The sequence below is a fragment of the Mobula birostris genome, chromosome 5, assembly GCF_030028105.1.
Source record: "Mobula birostris isolate sMobBir1 chromosome 5, sMobBir1.hap1, whole genome shotgun sequence".
Lineage (NCBI taxonomy): Eukaryota > Metazoa > Chordata > Chondrichthyes > Myliobatiformes > Myliobatidae > Mobula > Mobula birostris.
The window spans coordinates 28,704,369-28,723,910 of record NC_092374.1 but is presented as its reverse complement, the minus strand read 5'-3'; the positions used below and the strand labels follow the sequence as shown (position 1 = coordinate 28,723,910).

The 19,542-nt window shown below is 38.2% G+C and overlaps 2 protein-coding genes across 12 annotated transcripts in view; one reads left to right on the top strand and one right to left on the bottom strand.

Annotated features, from left to right (window-relative positions):
- The window catches only part of cenpu (centromere protein U), a 34,734-nt gene extending 22,891 nt beyond the window's left edge, over positions 1–11,843 (top strand). For all 4 annotated transcript variants that reach the window (XM_072257739.1, XM_072257740.1, XM_072257738.1 and 1 more), the window contains 7 exons: positions 1,519–1,639; positions 3,291–3,408; positions 7,422–7,500; positions 8,911–8,958; positions 9,051–9,112; positions 9,835–9,991; positions 11,288–11,843. In XM_072257739.1, coding sequence (XP_072113840.1) covers positions 1,519–1,639; positions 3,291–3,408; positions 7,422–7,500; positions 8,911–8,958; positions 9,051–9,112; positions 9,835–9,991; positions 11,288–11,401 — 699 coding nt within the window. In that variant the 3' untranslated portion in view covers positions 11,402–11,843. The remainder of the gene's footprint in view (positions 1–1,518; positions 1,640–3,290; positions 3,409–7,421; positions 7,501–8,910; positions 8,959–9,050; positions 9,113–9,834; positions 9,992–11,287) is intronic.
- primpol (primase and polymerase (DNA-directed)) overlaps positions 2,461–19,542 on the bottom strand; it is a 46,469-nt gene continuing 29,387 nt past the window's right edge. For 3 of the 8 annotated variants that reach the window (XM_072257734.1, XM_072257737.1, XM_072257732.1), the window contains exons 10-13: positions 15,212–15,294; positions 15,066–15,112; positions 12,039–12,284; positions 2,462–2,902 (exon numbers count right to left, since the gene is read on the bottom strand). In XM_072257734.1, the coding sequence (XP_072113835.1) occupies positions 2,777–2,902; positions 12,039–12,284; positions 15,066–15,112; positions 15,212–15,294 (502 nt within the window). In that variant the 3' untranslated portion in view covers positions 2,462–2,776. Of the gene's footprint in view, positions 2,903–6,044; positions 6,127–11,813; positions 12,285–15,065; positions 15,113–15,211; positions 15,295–17,801; positions 18,218–19,542 lie in introns of those variants that run through there. The other 5 variants (XM_072257729.1, XM_072257736.1, XM_072257731.1 and 2 more) reach the window with 4 other exon arrangements.

Genomic DNA, 19,542 nt, shown 5'->3' with positions numbered 1-19,542 from the left:
CTTGTGTTATGAGCTAATACTTTTTGGATCGTAACTTTGAGGCTTGTTTTGTGTTGTCTTTTGACGTGATAAACTTGTATATTTGAAAATTCAAAATAGAGGCAGTAAATGCTGGGAACACTCAGCAGATCATGGAGCATTTGTGGAAAGAGAAATAGTTATAATTTCAGGTCTGAAATCTTATGATATTTTGAGCTGAAATGCTAAGGCTTTTTTTCCACACAAGCTCCCAACCTGCTGAGTGTTTCCTGCATTTTCCATTTTTAATTTCAGATTTCCAGTATCTACTGTTTTGATCTTTCATTTGTGAAAATTCAAAATGTTGCTTAAATTTATAGGTACTTTTTCTGATGATTTCAATTTTTTATTAACTTATTACCTTATCTGTAGCAGAAAAAGTTAAAATATTTCTGCTTTTCTGTTTGCCTTTTGTTATGTCTTGAAATAGATGTTAGGATAAGGCTTTTAAACGACTTATTTAAAAACAGCTAAGTTTTAATTGTTTCATTTTATAATGAAAACGAAACTAGTTAATGATTTTTTATGTAACTGGCAGCAAATACAAATCAATTTGGCAAAATTCCAGCAAGCCTTTAGATTGATGTGGTGCAGACAGATTTGTGATAGATGATGTAATACTTAATAGTTTGGGAATTGTTCTGTTGCATGTGACTTCATACTCCAGAAAGAAAGTGATCATTTGGAGGATAAGAAATTTTTGGCAAAAATGGTCAATTTTTGGGGGGAGAAACAGGCTGTGGTTGAGTTCAATTTGCATGTTCTGTCATGGCAAATATTCACTATAGAGCCGTCTCGATTTCCTGAGGAGACTGAGGTCGTTTAACATCTGCCAGTTGATGCTGAGGATTTTCTACGAGCCTGTGGTGGCCAGTGCTATCATGTTTGCTGTTGTGTGCTAGGGCAGCAGGCTGAAGGTAGCAGACACCAACAGAATCAACAAACTCATTCGTAAGGCCAGTGATGTTGTGGGGATGGAAATGGACTCTCTGACGGTGGTGTCTGAAAAGAGGATGCTGTCTAAGTTGCATGCCATCTTGGACAATGTCTCCCATCCACTACATAATGTACTGGGTGGGCACAGGAGTATATTCAGCCAGAGACTCATTCCACCGAGATGCAACACAGAGCGTCATAGGAAGTCATTCCCGCCTGTGGCCATCAAACTTTACAACTCCTCCCTTGGAGGGTCAGACACCCTGAGCCAATAGGCTGGTCCTGGACTTACTTCCTGGCATAATTTACATATTACTATTTAACTATTTATGGTTTTATTACTATTTATTATTTATGGTGCAACTGTAACGAAAACCAATTTCTCCCGGGATCAATAAAGTATGACTATTGCTGTTGTTCATATCCATCTTTGCTTTAGTTCAGCAGCTGCTACATTATCTTTTGTTATTTCTACTTTGTTAAACATACAATAGAAATGTAAAATGTTTTGATACTTTACCTGGAAATGAATAATTTACTGAAAAACAATTCTCTTTGTGACAGGACATTTCAGTGAGAAATGATGGTAAAACCCCAGGAAAGAGCAAAGAGAATACCTTAGACAGGACATCAATTGGATCTGATGCTTCACCTAATTCATCTTCAATGAGACCTGCCACTCCAGGTTGGGATATGAATAATGCAGTATGCATGTACTGAATGACATGATTAATACAAGAAACAATGACTGTGTAAAGCCTCTATTAGAACAATTAAAAGATCATAAATATTCTTCATCAAGAATAGGTTGGGCTTGATGTTTCTCTTCACAGCCAGAATTTGGAGATGTGACTTGAAATGAAATATTTAAGTTCCTCCTGAAGAGATTCACATAACTATCCAACTGGATTTCTCCTCCCTTTGGTCTACCCTTCATATCCCCTTCCCCACCTTTCCCATCTTTTTTTTCTGCTCATCAACCCTTCCTCATCTTGTTCTACTTATCACCTTCTAATCTCTCTTTAATCACCCTTCCCATCTCTCACTGGCCTCATCCAGCCCTGTATTGAGTGTGTTGCACAACCAGTAAATAGCAATGGTTTAATAATATTTAGACCCAGTAAACATTTAAATTATATTTAAGTAGATGGTTGATGTCTATCTCATCATCCTGATTTCTTTCTTTTCCATTTTTATGTAACTTGGCTTTATGTTGAAAAAGGCAAAGAAAGTAATAACTTGGATTCATCTTACCTCAACCTGAAAAATATTTATAACTTGGGAAATATTTCAGTGAGAAAATTTTCATTTACAAATCGTAGAATTTGGTTTTCTTTTATTAGAGCTGACCTCTTAACACTTTAGATTTAGATTAGATTATGAGAACACTCAGTCCTCTTTTTATTATTTAGAAATGCATACATGCATTAAGAAATGATACAGTGTTTCTCTGGAGTGATATCACAGAAAACAAACCAAAGACTAACACTGACAGAACCACATAATTATAACATATAGTTACAGCAGTGCAAAGCAATACCATAATTTGATGAAGAACAAACCATGGGCACGGTAAATAAAGTCTCAAAAGTTCCCGAGTTGATCGACTCCCGAGTCCCCGATAACAGGCGGCAAAAGGGAGAAACTTCCTGCCATGAACCTCCAGGCACCGTCAACTTGCCGATGCCTTGGAAGCAGCCGACACTGAGTCCATCCGTCCGAAAACTCTGAGCTTCCGACCAGCCTCTCCAATGCAGCCTTCCGAGCACCTTTGACCTCGCCCCGGCCACTGAAACACGCAAAGCCGAGGATTTTGGGGCCATCAGCTCCGGAGATTCCAGTTACCACACAGTAGCAGCGGCAGCAAAGCGGGCTTTTCAGAGGTTTGCCAGGTGTTCCTCCGTGCTCTCACGTCTGTCTCCATCAAATCAGAATTGTGCACAGTCCCCTACTTGACAGATAACAGACATCATCACAGAAGTGGCCGCGCGCGCTGCTGTCACACCGTCATCTTCTCCTCCTGTTGCTTTATCTATTACTATTTCATAGATATACATCTAAGTGTGATCTTACCAATAGATTCCACAGGTTAAGCAGCTTGTTTGCTCACTGATGTTCTGCCTAAATATCTTAGCATTTATTTTAAATTGTTTTGCCACCTTTATTAGAAATTGAAAATAACATCGTACAGCATGCCCAGTTCCCTCTTAAACCCTGCATATTTTAAGGAAGAAGTAGCTATTGGAAATACTTCAAAAAGTAATTTTAAATTTCATTTAAATTAAACTTTGACTTCATTTTAATAGAGAATTGTGTGTATTTTTTTCGTCTTTCAGAAGATGGACCTTTATCTCTGAAAATCTGGTGCCCTGAAGGAGTTAAGAGGTTATCAAAAGATGTCACTGAACTGGATGTGGTTCTCAATGATTTTGAACAGATTGTTACAGAATTTAGGTAAGTTTAAGGCTCGTATTATACATATATCTAAAGAAGTAATTAATATCATAGAGTTACTATAGGAAATGGAATCTTATAAATGCATGTGTTACTCAGATGTTAAATATTCCAATAATATAAAAGAATAGTGCCTTCTGGTGCCATTTCTTCCTCTGTGAGCTGCAAAAGAGCCACATTTTATGTACAGTCCTTTAAATTGCCATTTCTGAAATATTGCTGCTTTTGTAATTGTTCATTGAATTTTGCTTGCGTGACAGCAGTTTACTGTTATTTTAAAGCAATTTATAATCCATTAAATATCATGAAGAATGTAGAGGATGTATATATTTTTAAAAGGAATGCACCTAGAGCTGATATTATATTAGGTCATCCCTGCACCCCCCCCCCCCCACCCAAGCTGTATCAAAAGGGACCTTTTGCTGAGGGGAATGGGCACAGAGTAACCTTGTGCTGACGGCTTACTCACCTTACTTCTTCTGGTGATCACCCATCTACTATCAGAAGCCTGCACTCCAGGTGTGACCACATCAGTAAAAGTTTCACCTGTGAGGTTTTTAAGCCTCCCAGTTGATCCTGGGTATAACCGGGCTCCAGCTCTGGTTCCTTTACATTGTCAGTCAGGAGCTGCAGATGGATGCACTTCCCACAGGTGTAATCATCAGGGAGACTGAAATCCCACATCTCAAACTTAAGTTCTAGCCTGCGCCTATTCTCACCAAAGCTTGTTGAGCTATTGTAATGCTGTCCACTCCAACAGGGGCAGCTCTGCTTACACCCCACTACTTTTTATTGGCTCTTGTCAAGTGCCTAAGAGATGGTTATCATTGCAGCCTACCAAAAAGTTCCTAAAGGTCCCGAGCTCTTATAAAACCTTGCACTCCCTTACCAAGGAACAATTTCTTGTGATGCTTGCAGCCCACTGAATTAAAGTTTTCTTACTTGAATTGGTCCTCAGTCTGGCTGTTGAAGTTGCATTTGTGGAATACTGTACTGAAGGATGTGACCACTGAATTGTTCTTTGGAGATCAAGTTCTGTCTTTGCTGAGGACAGTAGCCCATTATATTGTGTATCTGGTGATTGCTATAAATAATTGCTGTCAGATGGATGTAAAAATTCATTTTGGACTCAGCAGCTTAAAACTGGACATGGGAGCAGCATAACCCCATAACACCAAAATTTCTATTCCCATGGCTTGACATATCGCTTTCGCTATCAATATTATCAAGCCGGAGTACCAACCTTGATTTAATCAGAATAAACCTGGAGTAATATTTAAAACTAAGATGTCAACCTGGTGTAGCCATTACACGGGAATACTTACATGCAAAACAGTAGGGGTATGCTGCAGAACAAGTAAGAGTGAACCTGCACCAGATTGTTCAGATCCAATCTGTACATGCTGCCAAATGCAGCTATGTTTATTAGTGGATAATTAAATATAGGGAGGATGAGGATGCGGATGCTCCAGAAGTGTGTATATTGCCAATTATAGCAAATCCCTGGACAAACGTGGTGATGCTGAAGTGTTTAGAGCGGTCGCCATCCAACATTACAAAAATAGAGGTTCTTTCTTGGTCTTCTTCTGAGGTTCAAGTATTAAGGATCAGTCCCTTGTGATGCCAGTAAATGACTGACATTATATTGTGAATGGGACATGATACAATACGAGCAGTTCTGAAGACAGAAGACATGCTTGCTTTCTTGGATCACAGCATCCTGTCTTGAAAATATATTGTCTTTTTTTTATTGTGATGAGTAAAAATCTAAACTGGGGGTGTACAAGGATTGTAGCAATTCAAGAAAGTAACAAACCAATACTGGAATAGGTGATAACCTACAGTGCATCTCATGTATGACTACTTCATATGATGCTTCTCACCTCCAACATGTTCCATAGTTCCTGGAGCATTGCAGGTACAGAAGTCGGAAACTCAGTGACACGTGATGTTGTTTGCTGGATAGGTCTCAGTCTGTAGTTTTCACTGTCTCAAGGACCAAAAATTTCAACAATTTGCATCTACAACTTGACTGAAGCTACTCCATTGTTCAGATGGATTGCAAAGTGTGTCTGAGGGTTGATCTATAATAACAACTGGTCATCTAACCTTCTACTGGCTTATAAGGGACCTCTTTTTCTACCTGGTCTTGTCAACTTGACAACTTGAATGCTAACAATGTTGGAAGTGATCTTTATTTGGAGTACAGTTTAAATCATCAATATCTCCTATGGACATAGTTCTATTGTAATTTAATTATTTAAAGTTCAGTGAATTTATTATTAAAGTACATATATATTACTATATACTATCGTGACATTCATGTGCTTGCAGGCATTTACAGGGGGCAAAAAAGAAATGCAGTAGAATTTAGAAAAAAAACTATACATGAAGATAGATAAGCAACCAATGTGTAAAAAAGACAAACTGCAAATAAAAATTAATATTGATAACATGAGTTGTAAAGAGTCCTTGAAAGTGAGTCTGTAGGTTGTAGAAATCAGTTCAGAATGGGGGTGATTGAAATTATTCATGTTGGTTTAGGAGACTCGCCCAGTAGCACTCACAACGACAGTGGTGAAATGCTTTGAGAAGTTGGTTATGACCAGACTGAACTCTTGCCTCAGCAAAGACCTGGACCCACTGCAATTTGCCTATCGCCACAATAGGTCAACAGCAGTCGCAATCTCAATGGCTCTCCACTCGGCTTTAGACCACCTGGACAATACAAACACCTATGTTAGGATGCTGTTCATTGACTATAGCTCAGCATTTAATACCATCATTCCCACAATCCTGACTGAGAAGTTGCAGAACCTGGGCCTCTGTACCTCCCTCTGCAATTGTATCCTCAACTCTAACCGGAAGACTACAATCTGTGCGGATTGGTGATAACATATCTTCCTCGCTGACGGTCAACATTGGCGCACCTCAGGGGTGTGTGCTTAGCCCAGTGCTCTACTCTCTGTATACACATGACTGTGTGGCCAGGCATAGCTCAAATACGATCTACAAATTTGCTGACGATACAACCATTGTTGGTAGAATTTCGGGTGGTGATGAGAGGGCGTACAGGAGTGAGATATGCCAACTAGTGGAATGGTGCTGCAGCAACAACCTGGCACTCAACATCAGTAAGATTGTGGACTTAAGGAAGGGTAAGACGAAGGAACACATACCAATCCTCATAGAGGGATCAGAAATGAAGAGAGTGAGCAGCTTCAAGTTCCTGGGTGTCAAGATCTCTAAGAATCTAACCTGGTCCCAATATATCGATGTAGTCATTAAGAAGGCAAGACAGTGGCTATACTTTATTAGGAGTTTGAAGAGATTTGGCATGTCAACAAGTACCCTCAAAAACTTCTATAGATGTACCGCGGAGAGCATTCTGACAGGCTGCATCACTGTCTGGTATGGAGGGGCTACTGCACATGACCAAAAGAAGCTGTAGAAGGTTGTAAATCTAGTCAGCTCCATCTTGGGCACTAGCCTACAAAGTACCCAGGACATCTTTAGGGAGCAATGTCTCAGAAAGGCAGCGTCCATTATTAAGGACCTCCAGCACCCAATGCATGCCCTTTTCTCACTTTTACCATCAGGTAGGAGGTACAGAAGCCTGAAGGCGCACACTCAGTGATTCAGGAACAGCTTCTTCCCCTCTGCCATCCGATTCCTAAATGGACATTGAAGCTTTGGACACTGCCTCACTTTTTTTAAAATACAGTATTTCTGTTTTTGCACATTTTAAAAAATCTATTCAGTATATGTAATTGATTTACTTATTTATTATTATGTTTTATTTTGTTTTTTTTCTCTCTCTGCTAGATTATGTATTGCAATGAACTGCTGCTAAGTTAACAAATTTCACATCACATGCTGGTGATAATAAATCTGATTCTGATAGTTGTAGGATAATAACTGTTCCTGAATTTAGTATCTGAGCTCATTATGGCACTTCGGACTCAGGAATGTGCAATAGTTTTAATACTGTGCTATTTTGCTTAATTTGACAGGCAGTCTGTGGAACCCTTTACTTCCAGAAAAGTAGTTAACAGATTTTTTATTAACTTAAAGGAGGAAGTCACTGAAACTGTAAGTACTGTAACATGCACCTTTCCAATTACAACACCTGTTTATATAGTATGGCTTGATTAGGACTATAAATCTTATTTGCTGATCCAACATACTAACACTTGATAAGGGTCACATTTAACAAAACTTGCTAGAATGTCCAAGTTAAAGAGTTTTCTGTGACTTTCCCATTTTAAGGTGGAATCCATGAACACCACCTCGTTATTTCTTTTTATGTTGTTACAAAACAACAAATTTCACTTAATATAAGTCGTAATGAATCTGTTCTAGTTTCTGAGTGTGAAGTGCTTTTCCATAGCATTGCCCGACATCCTGACCTCAACACCGTAATAATGAAAATAATACAAATGCTGAAAATCTGAAACAAAAACAGGGAATGCTGAACAGGTCAGGCAGTATCACTGAAAAGAGAAACAAATTTGACTAAGGGCCCTGGATCTGAAACATTAACTGATTCTCTTTCCACAGGCGTTGCCTGACCTGATGAGTATTTCTGGCTTTTTCTGTTTTTGTTAGTCCAAAATCACAGTTTGATCAACTGAAGTTGAAAGGTCACTGTTTTAAGAACCCCAGGTAGACACTGCAGTTGTTTTTACCAGGGTAAAGGAAAGTTTTTATTACTTAATTGGAAGGTGAGGAAGATATTCTTCAGGTTTTGCTTATTGAGAACTTCTGTCTTTATTGTTGCTCGTGACAATGCATGTGTTGGTTCCAATATTCCCTAATCCATTCAGTCTCTCACTGTCTTCCTCCCTCAGACTGTAAGCCCTGATATCTTCCCTTAATGCCCCCAAGATTCTAATGTCAATCATCCTGGGCCTTTCTTCCTCCTTGCCCCAGTTTGGCACTGAATCATTAGACCAGATGACCTGTTGTGCTGCTGGTGGTGTATAATCCCATGAAAGCGTAGCTATTTGGAGGGTTTAATCAGTAGTTAAAAATTGGATTATACATACTTTTAATTTGAGATAGAGTTTGGGACTTGTGGCACATTATTTTTAATTCAGACCTGTACAGTTTGACGTGGATAACAGTAATTAGATGGCCAGCAACAAGTTGTACAAATTGGAGTCTAAAATGATCCCACTAGTACTTGAGCAATGTAAACAAAATGCTGGATAAACTCAGCAGGTCAGGCATCATCTATGGAGAGGAATAAAGAGCCAGCATTTCAGGTCTTGACCTAAAACATCAGTTCTTTATTCCTTTCCGTAGATGCTACCCGACCTGCTGAGTTTCTCCAGCATTTTGTGTACGTAACTACTGTACACAATTGGGATTATTACTGGGGTCATTTTAGAATTTCTGGCATCTGCAGAATCTGTTCACAGTAACTCTTGACCTGAGTCATTTTTAAAATACTCATCTGAACATACAACAGGTGCTGATAGCTGTTTTTTCTTTTTAAAGATAAATCAAGTACAAGATTTGAAAAGCTTGCAAAGAAAAAATGCAAAGGTAAAAGGGCAATGTTTAAAAGATTTCACATTTCTAAAGCTATTGCTAGTGAGTTAAAACATTGAATTGAACTAATATTTTAATATTTGCAGGTGACATCAAGCTTCAGCAAGACGAGGAAGCACTTTCTTGTCGTTCAGAAGGAATTAAATGAGTAATGTTTCTTTTTCAATCAAATCCTTAGTACCAACTGTGTGGCTTGGCTGCTCTTTGCAAGTAAAACGGCCTTTTAGATGATTTTAGGCCACTATATAGTTGTCATTTACTTTAAATTGTACATTAATTGTTCTGGGATTCTGTGAAGAGATTAAGGGGTTTTAGAGAAGAGGGTACAACTTGTACCCCAGTACAATCATCCACCATAGTATATGCCCATAGGTCGTTTTAACTGTTTTGGTAACCAGCTGAAGGCACAATCATCTGTGTTTCTTACTTTGTCAGAACTGTGCCTGCCTGCTGCTGGACTAGCCATTTCCTTGATAGTGAAAACTTCTGGTACTTGCTTAATCTGCCCAAAAATCCATGAGTAAGAACACAAGGAATGGAAATGGGAATACTATGCACACAAGAGATTCTCCACATGCTGGAAGTCTAGAGCAACACACACAAAATGGTGGAAGAACTCAGCAACTCAGGCAGCATCCATTGAAAGGAATAAAGAATTGACATTTTGGGCCGAGACCCTTCATCGTGAAAATGAGAATATATATCTCCAAAAAATGGCATGGCTGAGAGTAGAGGGGACTCGTATGATCGATTTTACAATATTGGGCAATGTTTTTTAAAAAAGTTACTAATATTACTATAGTTACTTCAGACCAGTCGAACTGGTTTTTTCCAATTCCAAATGGGAAATAAATATATTATTATTCATAGGCAGGAAGTAGAACTTAAACGATTACAGAAGGAACATGCAGAATTGAGCCAGAAGAAAACAGATTTGCAGCATGCCACACAATTCTTGTCCGGGTTTAAACAATTGAAAACACGGTACATTGAACATAGGAATAAAAACCCGAGTGAAACTGAAGCGGTAAGACCTGTCTTTTGTAACCATTTGTGCTGTTCATCTGTAAAAGCTATTTAAATGAGTTGTATTTTGAAGGTGTATCATTTTGATCACCACTAATAGATGAAGAATATACTCTGCAACTCCAAGTAGCTTCCTAGATGTTGGAGCATTGATTCACTGGTAGATATTGGTGATAGGTAACCTTGCCTACATTTACATTGATTTCGTGATAATTTTCAGGGATACTTGTTTGCAAGTATCAAACCTCAAGTGGATCTGGGATTGTGATGAAGGAATAATTTAGAACATTGGCTGAAATCTCATTCCATGAGTTGGTCAGGCTTTTGCTTGAACAGTTGGTCCTATGCTATCCAAATGTAGCACCTAAATCAATGCTGAGTGGTCAGTCTTGTATCCTGATTTGGTATAACTGAATAGCTTACTGGGTGGGCTGTTTCTGAGGGTACTTCAGTGTTGTGGATCTGGATAGACAAGAAAGAAAATCTTAAACACAAGAGATTTTGCAGATGCTGAAAATCCAGAGCAACACATACAAAATGCTGAAGGAACTCAGCAGGTCAGCCAGCAGCAATGGAAATGAATATACAATTGACACTTTGGGCTAAGAACTTCAGGGCTGGAAAGGAAGGGCGAAGAAGCCAGAATAAGAAGGTGGGGTTGGGGGAAGGAGTACAGCTTAGGTGATAGGTGAAGTAAAGTGGGTGAGGGAGGAAGTAAGAAGCAGGAAGTTGATAGGTGGAAAAGGTAAAAGGCTAGAAAAGAGGGAATCTGATAGGAGTGGACAATGGGAGAAAGGGCTCATTGACGGAGGTGAGCGAGGAACCACAGTGGGAGAGGGAAGGAAGAAAAATTACTGGAAGTTAGATAAATCTGCTTATTTTATAGAACATTATTAAATCAGATGGATTTTATTTAACTAAATTCTGGAAATAATTGTTACCAGTTTGGATGATGGTTTTACAAATTTGAATTCCCCACTTGTCTGAGGATTGCTAGTCATGGCCTCTTGATTACTAATTCTGTAACATAACTGCTACTAACCTATACAATGACTATGTTGGTTAACAGGCTTAATTTAAAGGAGAGAGAAAAAATATATAGTTTGGCCCTAGTTAAAGCTATTCTCGTAAATAAATTATCTGGTATTATAGTTTCCCTGATTTCTGTTAAAACAAACAACTTAGCCAACAGTTGGTTTTGTTTTTATTCTTAGGCATAAAGTAAAGCAAGAATGAATGCATTTTATTTGCTAAAATTGTTTTGTATGCTGATTAACTTTTTCTTTTTTATCTGCAGTATGATATTTCCAGCTTTCCTGCACTGCTGGTAGAAGCACGAGGAATTCTGGGAGCTGAGAAACAGCTTCATGTAATAAATACAAAGATACAGCAGTCACTGGACAAGAAGTAAAGCCCAGTTTTTCCAAAGTGCATCCAAGCTGTTGATTTTTTAAAAAACCAGTAATATTAACTGACCTCTTTTATATCTTTTGAATTGATTGAAGACTCTTTCCTACCTTACCACTGACTAGCCTTGTAAAATGCTACACGGTGAGGTGAACCAAGTTCTTGATAGGCACAATGTAGACCTTCTAACCAAGAAAAGGTAGGCAGTGGTTTGCATAATTAATAACTACATGAATTGCAGTAGGTGTATGCTGTTTCTCACAACTCTGAGGGTTGACCTTGCTGTTTCAAGGTAATGTTCTTATGGCCCAGTATCAAATTGGCCAAAAATAATGTACTTTGTGATGTTTTTGTATATAAACATCTCTATTAAGAGAAAAACTTGAGCAAAGTGTATAAAGGTCAATAGACTCAGATTTTTAAGCAGATGTAATTTAATAAAATAATTGTACATAAAATGGCAGTATTTATTTCATAAAGTAGAAATGGATAAATTAAACAGCTATTGCTGCAGGAATATCCTTGCTGTAGATGCTAATGAAATGCAAATACTGAACAGTTTCTGTGGAGAGCTGTTCGAATCTCAGGCATGGTATGTTTTGCTGTATTTTCAGCATTATCTATTTTGTTTCTATACTTACAGACCCCTCCAGTTCTTCCACAGCAGCGAGCAGGTCATTGTCTGACAGCTCCTCACTACTCAGTTCTGAATTTAACTCAGCAATAAATTCAGTGTCTTCTGCAGCTTCTAACAACATTGCATCATCAATGTTGTCAAATCCAGTGTCTGTATTTTCCACAAGGATGGGATTTTGTGACGCATATGTTTTGTTTTGACTTGGTTCAATGTTTCCATCTTCATCCATGGTAAAAACCAATTCATTGTCCTGTAAAAGTGTTTAGTTTCAGATAAATCTAATTTCAAAGTTCAGTAATTTTTTAATAAAAGCACATACAGTATATGTCACCATATACAACCCTTTTATATATAATCTTGCAGGCAATCATGGTAAATACAAAGAAACACCATAGAATCAATAAAGACTGCACACAAAATAAACAATCAATGTGCAAGAGACAACAAACTGCAAATACAACAAAATATTAATAAGTACATAAGCAACAATACATAGAAGACATGTTAACATAGTGCAAACTCAATTTCAGAACACATCTACATTAATAAATTGGTATCCCTTTATCTGCTGCTAAAAGTAGCTGGAGAGGATTTTCAGATATTTGCATTTGATTAGACTAGAATTACCAGTGAAAATATTATCAATCTCACATGATGCATGTGTAACATATTTTCTCATAAAATACCTGTATTTGGCAGGATTTAGTCATTATCAAGCTGAAGATAAATGTTGATTTCACTACACTAAATGACAAAAATAAACCATAGTTTTACCCAGTACATTAAAAAACAATCTCCAATGACACTTTGAGCTTAAATCAATAATAATTATCCTTCAGTCTCACATTCGCTATGGTGGACACTTAAACTGCAACAGCTATCTTTGTAATGGCTGCTAATAACTATTGAAAAATTGTAATCAGTTGTAATACCTAATACAGTGGATTCTGGTTAATTGGGCCTTTGATTAATCAGAACAGCTGCTTATTTGGGACACCATACTGTTTAACTGGGGGAGGAGATTGTTGTTGAATAGGTTCTAACTAGCATCAGTTGTGCACACTTGCGTGATTGTTAGACCGTGTCCTTGGAGTGAACAGATTATAAATAGTGTCCGTTTTGTTTGTTGCATGCACTGGATGAATTAATCACATCATTAAATATTAGGTACTAACAGTTTTATAGTACTGTAGTGTTAGTGTTCTAATTTGTTCAGTATTTCATTTAAATACATAATTTGTTACTCAGCTTGTCAACTATTTCTATGAAACTGTCTAATTGAGGCAGCAGCTTAATTGGGCCAAAATGTACTGGTCCAATCCACTGTATATTATTTTGGAATAAGCGTAGGTATGTTTAGGTTTAGCAAAATAACTGATCCATATTTAGCCCAAAATGACAAAACTACTGTTGCACCCTCTGATCATGGATCTTCCTTCAATAATTTTATTATTTTGCCTCTAGGTCAATTATCTCTTCCTGCTTTACTAAACTGATTTAAATATTTATTTATTATCATCTTGCCTTTTTGTTGCACTTCAAAATAAAACTATGTACTTGATAAATTAATGCTCAAATGGGATTAAATGTTTTCTAACCATAGTTCAATGATAGGTGAACTGAAACCTCTTAATTTTCCTGAATGAAATTTAAAATTATATTGGTACAGTTTCCATTGGGTTTTGAACAATAACCACAAAGGTGGTGATGAATCAACATATAGGAGGGAGATTGGATCTTTGGCTGAGTGGTGCCACAACAACCTCCTGGTCAGCAAGATCAAGGAGATGATGATTATCTTCAGGAGGAGGAAATCAGAGGTCCATGAGCTACTCCTGACTGGGGGAATCAAACGTGGAAAGGGTCTGTCCTGGGTCTAGTAAGTAAATGTCATTACAAAGGAAGCACAGCATCTCTTCTACTCTCTCAGAAGTTTCCGAAGATTTGGCATGTCATCTAAAACTTCGAGATATTTCTGTAGATGTGTGGTGGAGAGCATATGGACTGGTTGCATCATAGCCTGGTATGGAAACATCAATAACCTTGAATGGTAAATCCCAAAAGGTAGTTGATGGAGCCCAGTCCTTCATGGATACCTCCCCACCATTGAGCACATCTACATGGAGTGCTGTCATAGGAAACCAGCATTCATCATCAAGTACCCCCCCACCTTCCATGCCACACTCTCTTCTCATTGCTGCCATCAGGATGTACACCACCAGGTTCAGGAACAGTTATTACCCCTCAACCAGGTTTTTGAACCAGAGGGATAACTTCACTCGTCCCATCACTGAACTGTTCCCACAACTTATAGAGTCACTTTGAAGAAGTTTCACTTCCATCTCATGTTCTTGTTATTTATCTACCTGCCTATTTATTTATTATTTTCTCCTTTTTTGTATTTGCACAATTTGTTGTTTCTTGTATTTACTGTGATTCCCTGCAAGAAAATGTCTCTCAAAGTTGTATATAGTGACATACGTACTTTGATAATTAATCTACTTTGAACTTGAAAAGACTTGTAGAATACATTTTTGAGGAAAAACTCTTCCAAGTGTCGATCTATGTGGCAAGGCTCTAATTTAAATATTATCTTTTGTTTTAAATTCCCACAAGGAAGTTAATTCTTATCTATTATTAAAACACAATTGTTCTAACCTTTTCAAATAGATCACACTTTTAATTTTTGGTATTATATTGCTAAATTTGAATTGTATTACCACCAAATCTCCATTGCTGCTAAATTCCAAATTTGTTTTTAAAGCTAAAAGTGGACAGGGGGTTTATAGATTCCTCATTAATCAAACAGTTGCTATCAGATTCCTGAAAGATGCTTGCAGAAATATGGCTAACTTTGCACATTCACATTTTGTAAGTTGCATGCAAATAGAACTGATTATACTCTGAAGCATAGAAATATGTTTGATTAATCTGCAGTTTAATAGGAAATGCATGATTATTACAGGAGAAAATAACTTTCATGTTAGATTAATCTTTGGTGTTGCCATTAATCCATTGTTTCAATACATACCATATCAATGAGAAAATCCAAACAGCATTCACAGGGTAATGGGTAACCTTGAATCCAAAAGAATTCACTGTAAATTAATTTGCAACAGGCCTACGAGCTTTGGTAATAAATCATTAAAAGGTTTACAAAATAAGATTTGTTCTTACTTTCAGACCTGAATCTTTGAGCTCGGCATACAGGATCATAACATTTCTGATACCATATTTCTCTCTTCAAATCAACTACAATCCTAGAAGATATGAGACTTCAGAAAGTAAGAATTTGTTGAGATTTTGCTGCCAGAACATTAGAACTGCATACAACTGTTCAAATAAATCAGAGAGAATTCCTTTGACGCATTACTATACATCTTCAATTATTTATTAGAAAGGGACATAATGCCAGAGAGTTGTTAGTTACCACAATATCTACAGTTGAAGATAGAGTATCCAAAGAACTATGAACCAGTCATCTGAATGCTGGTTGTAAGAAATGGAATGGAATACCTCCCAAATGGAACATAGAGACGTGAAAAGAATAACAACGAACAGTCAGCAGAGATTTAAAAAAGGAAAGTCTTGCTTGATCAATGTTACTTGTTTTTATGAGCAGGTAACAATAGAAAATGGTAATGAATAAATGGAATGTGTGTGTTTTCAAATAGCTTCTGTAGGCTTCCCTATCAGAGACAAAGGCTAGAGAACACGGAATTGGGATAAGAATCAGAATGAATAGAGAATCAACAAGCTGTAGTTGTTGGAAATTTCAAATAAAAATAGAAAATGCTGGAATAACTTAAACAGGCCACGGCAATATCTGTGGAAAGAAACAGACTTTATTTTTCAGTCAATCCTGCATAGGAAAAGGGAAATTAAGAAAATTAGTTAATTTGGAAGGATTGTAGAATGGAAGTTTCTTGCAAAGGGAGACTGATTCTCAGTTCACATAGAACAGTACAGGCCATTCAACCTACAATGTTGTGTCAACCTTATAACCGCTGTAAGATTAATCTTACCCTTTCCTCTTGCATAGTCCTTCATTTTCCTAACATCCATGTGCTTATCTAAGAGTTTCTTAAATATCCCTAATTTATCTACCTCTACCACCACCCCTGGGAGCACGTTCCATGAACTCACCACTCTGCATAATATAACTAACTCTGCATTCCCCCCCCCCAACTTACGTCCAATAACCATAAAATTATACACCCTCTAAAAATTAAAACCCTGGAATTAAATGCAATTTATTTTATTTGTTGAGATACAGCATACTTCCGACCCTTTGAGCCACACCACCCAGCGATTCCCAATTTAATCCTAGCCCAATGATGGGACAATTTACAATAACCAATTAACCTAACAAGCAGTAGGTCTTTGGACTGTGGGAGGAAACTGGAGCAGCTGGCAGAAACCCACGTGGTCAAGGGGAGAACAGACAAACTCTACAAGCAGTGGCAAGAACTGAACTGGGTTGCCTGTTCTGTGAAGCAATGTGCTAACCACTACTCTACAATGCCGCCCGGATTTCTAAAATGTGGATCATACCAAGTCATCACATTGGGAATAATACTCAATACCAGGAATGGCAACAAATTAAAAATGGATTTTAACTGATGCAGAAAGAGCAAATAATTGGAAAATGAAGTCCAATCCAGTAAATTGGACTTGAGGATGTTGAGATCCTAATAAAGATCATCAATTTGAAACATTCGCTGTTTCTCTCTCCATTAGTGTTGCAGGCCTGTTGAATATCCCAGCATTTGTTTTAAATCTTAAATGTGAGCTAGTACAAGTGCATGCACAGGCAAGGAAGAGAAACTAGTCATTAAAAGTTGCAGCATGGGTTGCTAATGCCAGAGAGATCCACTCTACATAGCCGTCACCGAGAAACTTTAACCAAAAGAGTGAAGTGTGCAACTCAAATGTCATGGGGAACAGCTGAAATGAATAAATAGAGAAAAGTTGGATGAGCCTATGAGGGAAAAGGGAACAGAGTGTTAAACTGAATGATTTAGGTAAGAAGAAGCAGGGCAACACACAAAATGCTGGAAGAACTCAGCAGGCCAAGCAGCATCTATGGAAAAGAGTAAACAGTTGATGATTCAGGCTGAGACCCTTTATCAGGAGTCATGAAGAAGGCCTGAAAACATCGACTGTTTACTCTTTTCCATAGACGCTGCCTGGACTGCTGAGTTCCTTCAGCATTTTGTGTGTGTTGCTTTGGGTAGAAAAAGCAGTTGGTTTGAATGGATCTTGAGGAATGTTGACTCAAACATGATCCTACTTAATGTCAGAGTGGAGTTCAGGGGTTAAATGGTCTATTGCAGTTTTTACTTCTAATGGTTGTGGGTAAAACAAAACACATTTTATGCCATTTCCTCTGAGTAACTCCAAGTGGAGATCAGTTCACATACAAAATTAAAACCTAACCCAAGCTTGAGGACTGATAGCATTTTTGCTACCCAATCCATTGCTTGCCACGAATCCTGTTTTGGCTTGTGAATGCAGTCTGCATTTTCCCCTGATTCTGTATGAGCATCTTTTAAACTTGGAACACAACCCTTAAGCTTTAGCACACTTATTTATAAAGAGTGAGTGGATGCTGATTCAAGACCAGGATCTTATATTTTTTCTTATTATGCTGTTACATACCTCGAGATCTTGTGATTTTTTTTGTGAGAATGATGTAATAGTCGTTTGGAGGTCACCCGATGTAATTTTCCCGCCGATGTGAGGTCACGTGATGACATATGCACCACGGGTATATAAGGGAAGAATTCAGATGACGCAGTTAGTTTTTAGTTTTCCAGCTGGAACGTTAATGTGTCTCCGTTTCTGTTGCGTATTTGTTTTTATGACAGTTTCATTTTTAAAACGGAGTGTTACGTTCTGTTGCAAGGTACAATAGTGCTGGACTGGCAATTTTTGCTAGATGTGTTGATATACCTTTTTCCAGCAGTACTGGAGAGTGAAGACTTTATCAAATTACAGGACCCGAAGGATCGAGAGAAGTTGGTGTCGTTCGGCAGTTTAACAAAAGGTCAACCTTGTTGAGTCTTCGTTGAAGGAGTAGCGACCTGCATCGAAGATAACTCTTGCCAAAAGAGAAAGGTAGTTCATGCAAGGTGCTCTGTAGAATTTAAGGTCAGTTCTTTTAAACCTGTATCGTGAATCCTTTGGACAGAACCAACAGGAAAGTTGCATCTATGAAGAAATCCTTCTCCTGAGAAGTCTCTCCCAATTAAACGTATAAATCCGTTGGACTTTCAAATTTACCATTTTAAGAACTATATCTGACTTTACCGCTTTAAGAACTGTTTTGGCATTTAACGCTTTAAGAACCAGTGCCGGGTGACGATTTGTTGAACGGCTGCATAGCGGTTAACTTCCGGTTAAGGTTTTCGTTTGTTTTTTTTTATTGTTTATCCGTGTTTAATAAATATTTGGCTGTTTTTATATAACCTGTCTCGATTGATATTCATTGTTGCCGGTTACGTAACAATGCCAACTGAGCTACACCTGACAGATGCGATAAAGTTCTCCTGGGCTTGGGTTGGCTTTAATCCAGTGCAATACTAGTTAGGCCACAGTTTGATTTTAGCATATAGCTCTGGTTATTGGCATTGCAGGAAGGATGTGGTCCTACTGATGAGAGTGTAAAGGAGATTTACAAAGACCATGCCACGACTGAAAATTGTAGCTATGTCTAAAAATTGGGTTTGTTTACTATGAAACAGAAAAATAAAGAGAGACTTGAATGGTGTTTAAAATGAGGTTTACAACTCGTGTTAAGAGGGACCTATTTACCTTGGTTAAGAAATTAAAAGTCAGACGATACAGATTCAAAATAATTGTCAGGATTAGTGAAGACCTGAGGAAATGAAATCACAAGCAGATGGTAGTAGGGGTCTGGAACCTGCACTCTGAAAGGGTGTTTATGGCAAAAAACCTCATCACTTGTATACAGTACTTAATGCAACACTCACAACACGCTGGAGGAACTCAGCAGGTTGGGCAGCGTCCGTGGAAATGATCAGTTGACGTTTCGGGCCGGAACCCTTCGTCAGGACTGTAGGGGGAAGGGGCAGAGGCCCTATAAAGAAGGTGGGGGGAGGGTGGGAAGGAGAAGGCTGGTAGGTTCCAGGTGAAAAACCAGTAGGGGGAAAGATAAAGGGGTGGGGGAAGGGAGGCAGGGAGGTGATAGGCAGGAAAGGTGAAGAAAGAATAGGGGAAAACACAATGGGTAGTAGAAGGAGGTGGAACCAAGAGGGAGGTGGTAGGCAGCTGGGGGAGGGAGCAGAGTGACATAGGGATAGGGGAAGAGAGGGGGAGGGAATTACCGGAAGTTGGAGAATTCTATGTTCATACAGTACTTAATTGTGTGCCTGAAGAGCCTTGAACTGCAGGCCCAAAGACCAATTGCTGGATTGTAGGATTAGACTAGGTAGGTCTTTCTCAATATGATAGGTCTAATGGTCCCATTCTGTGGCCTAACTTTC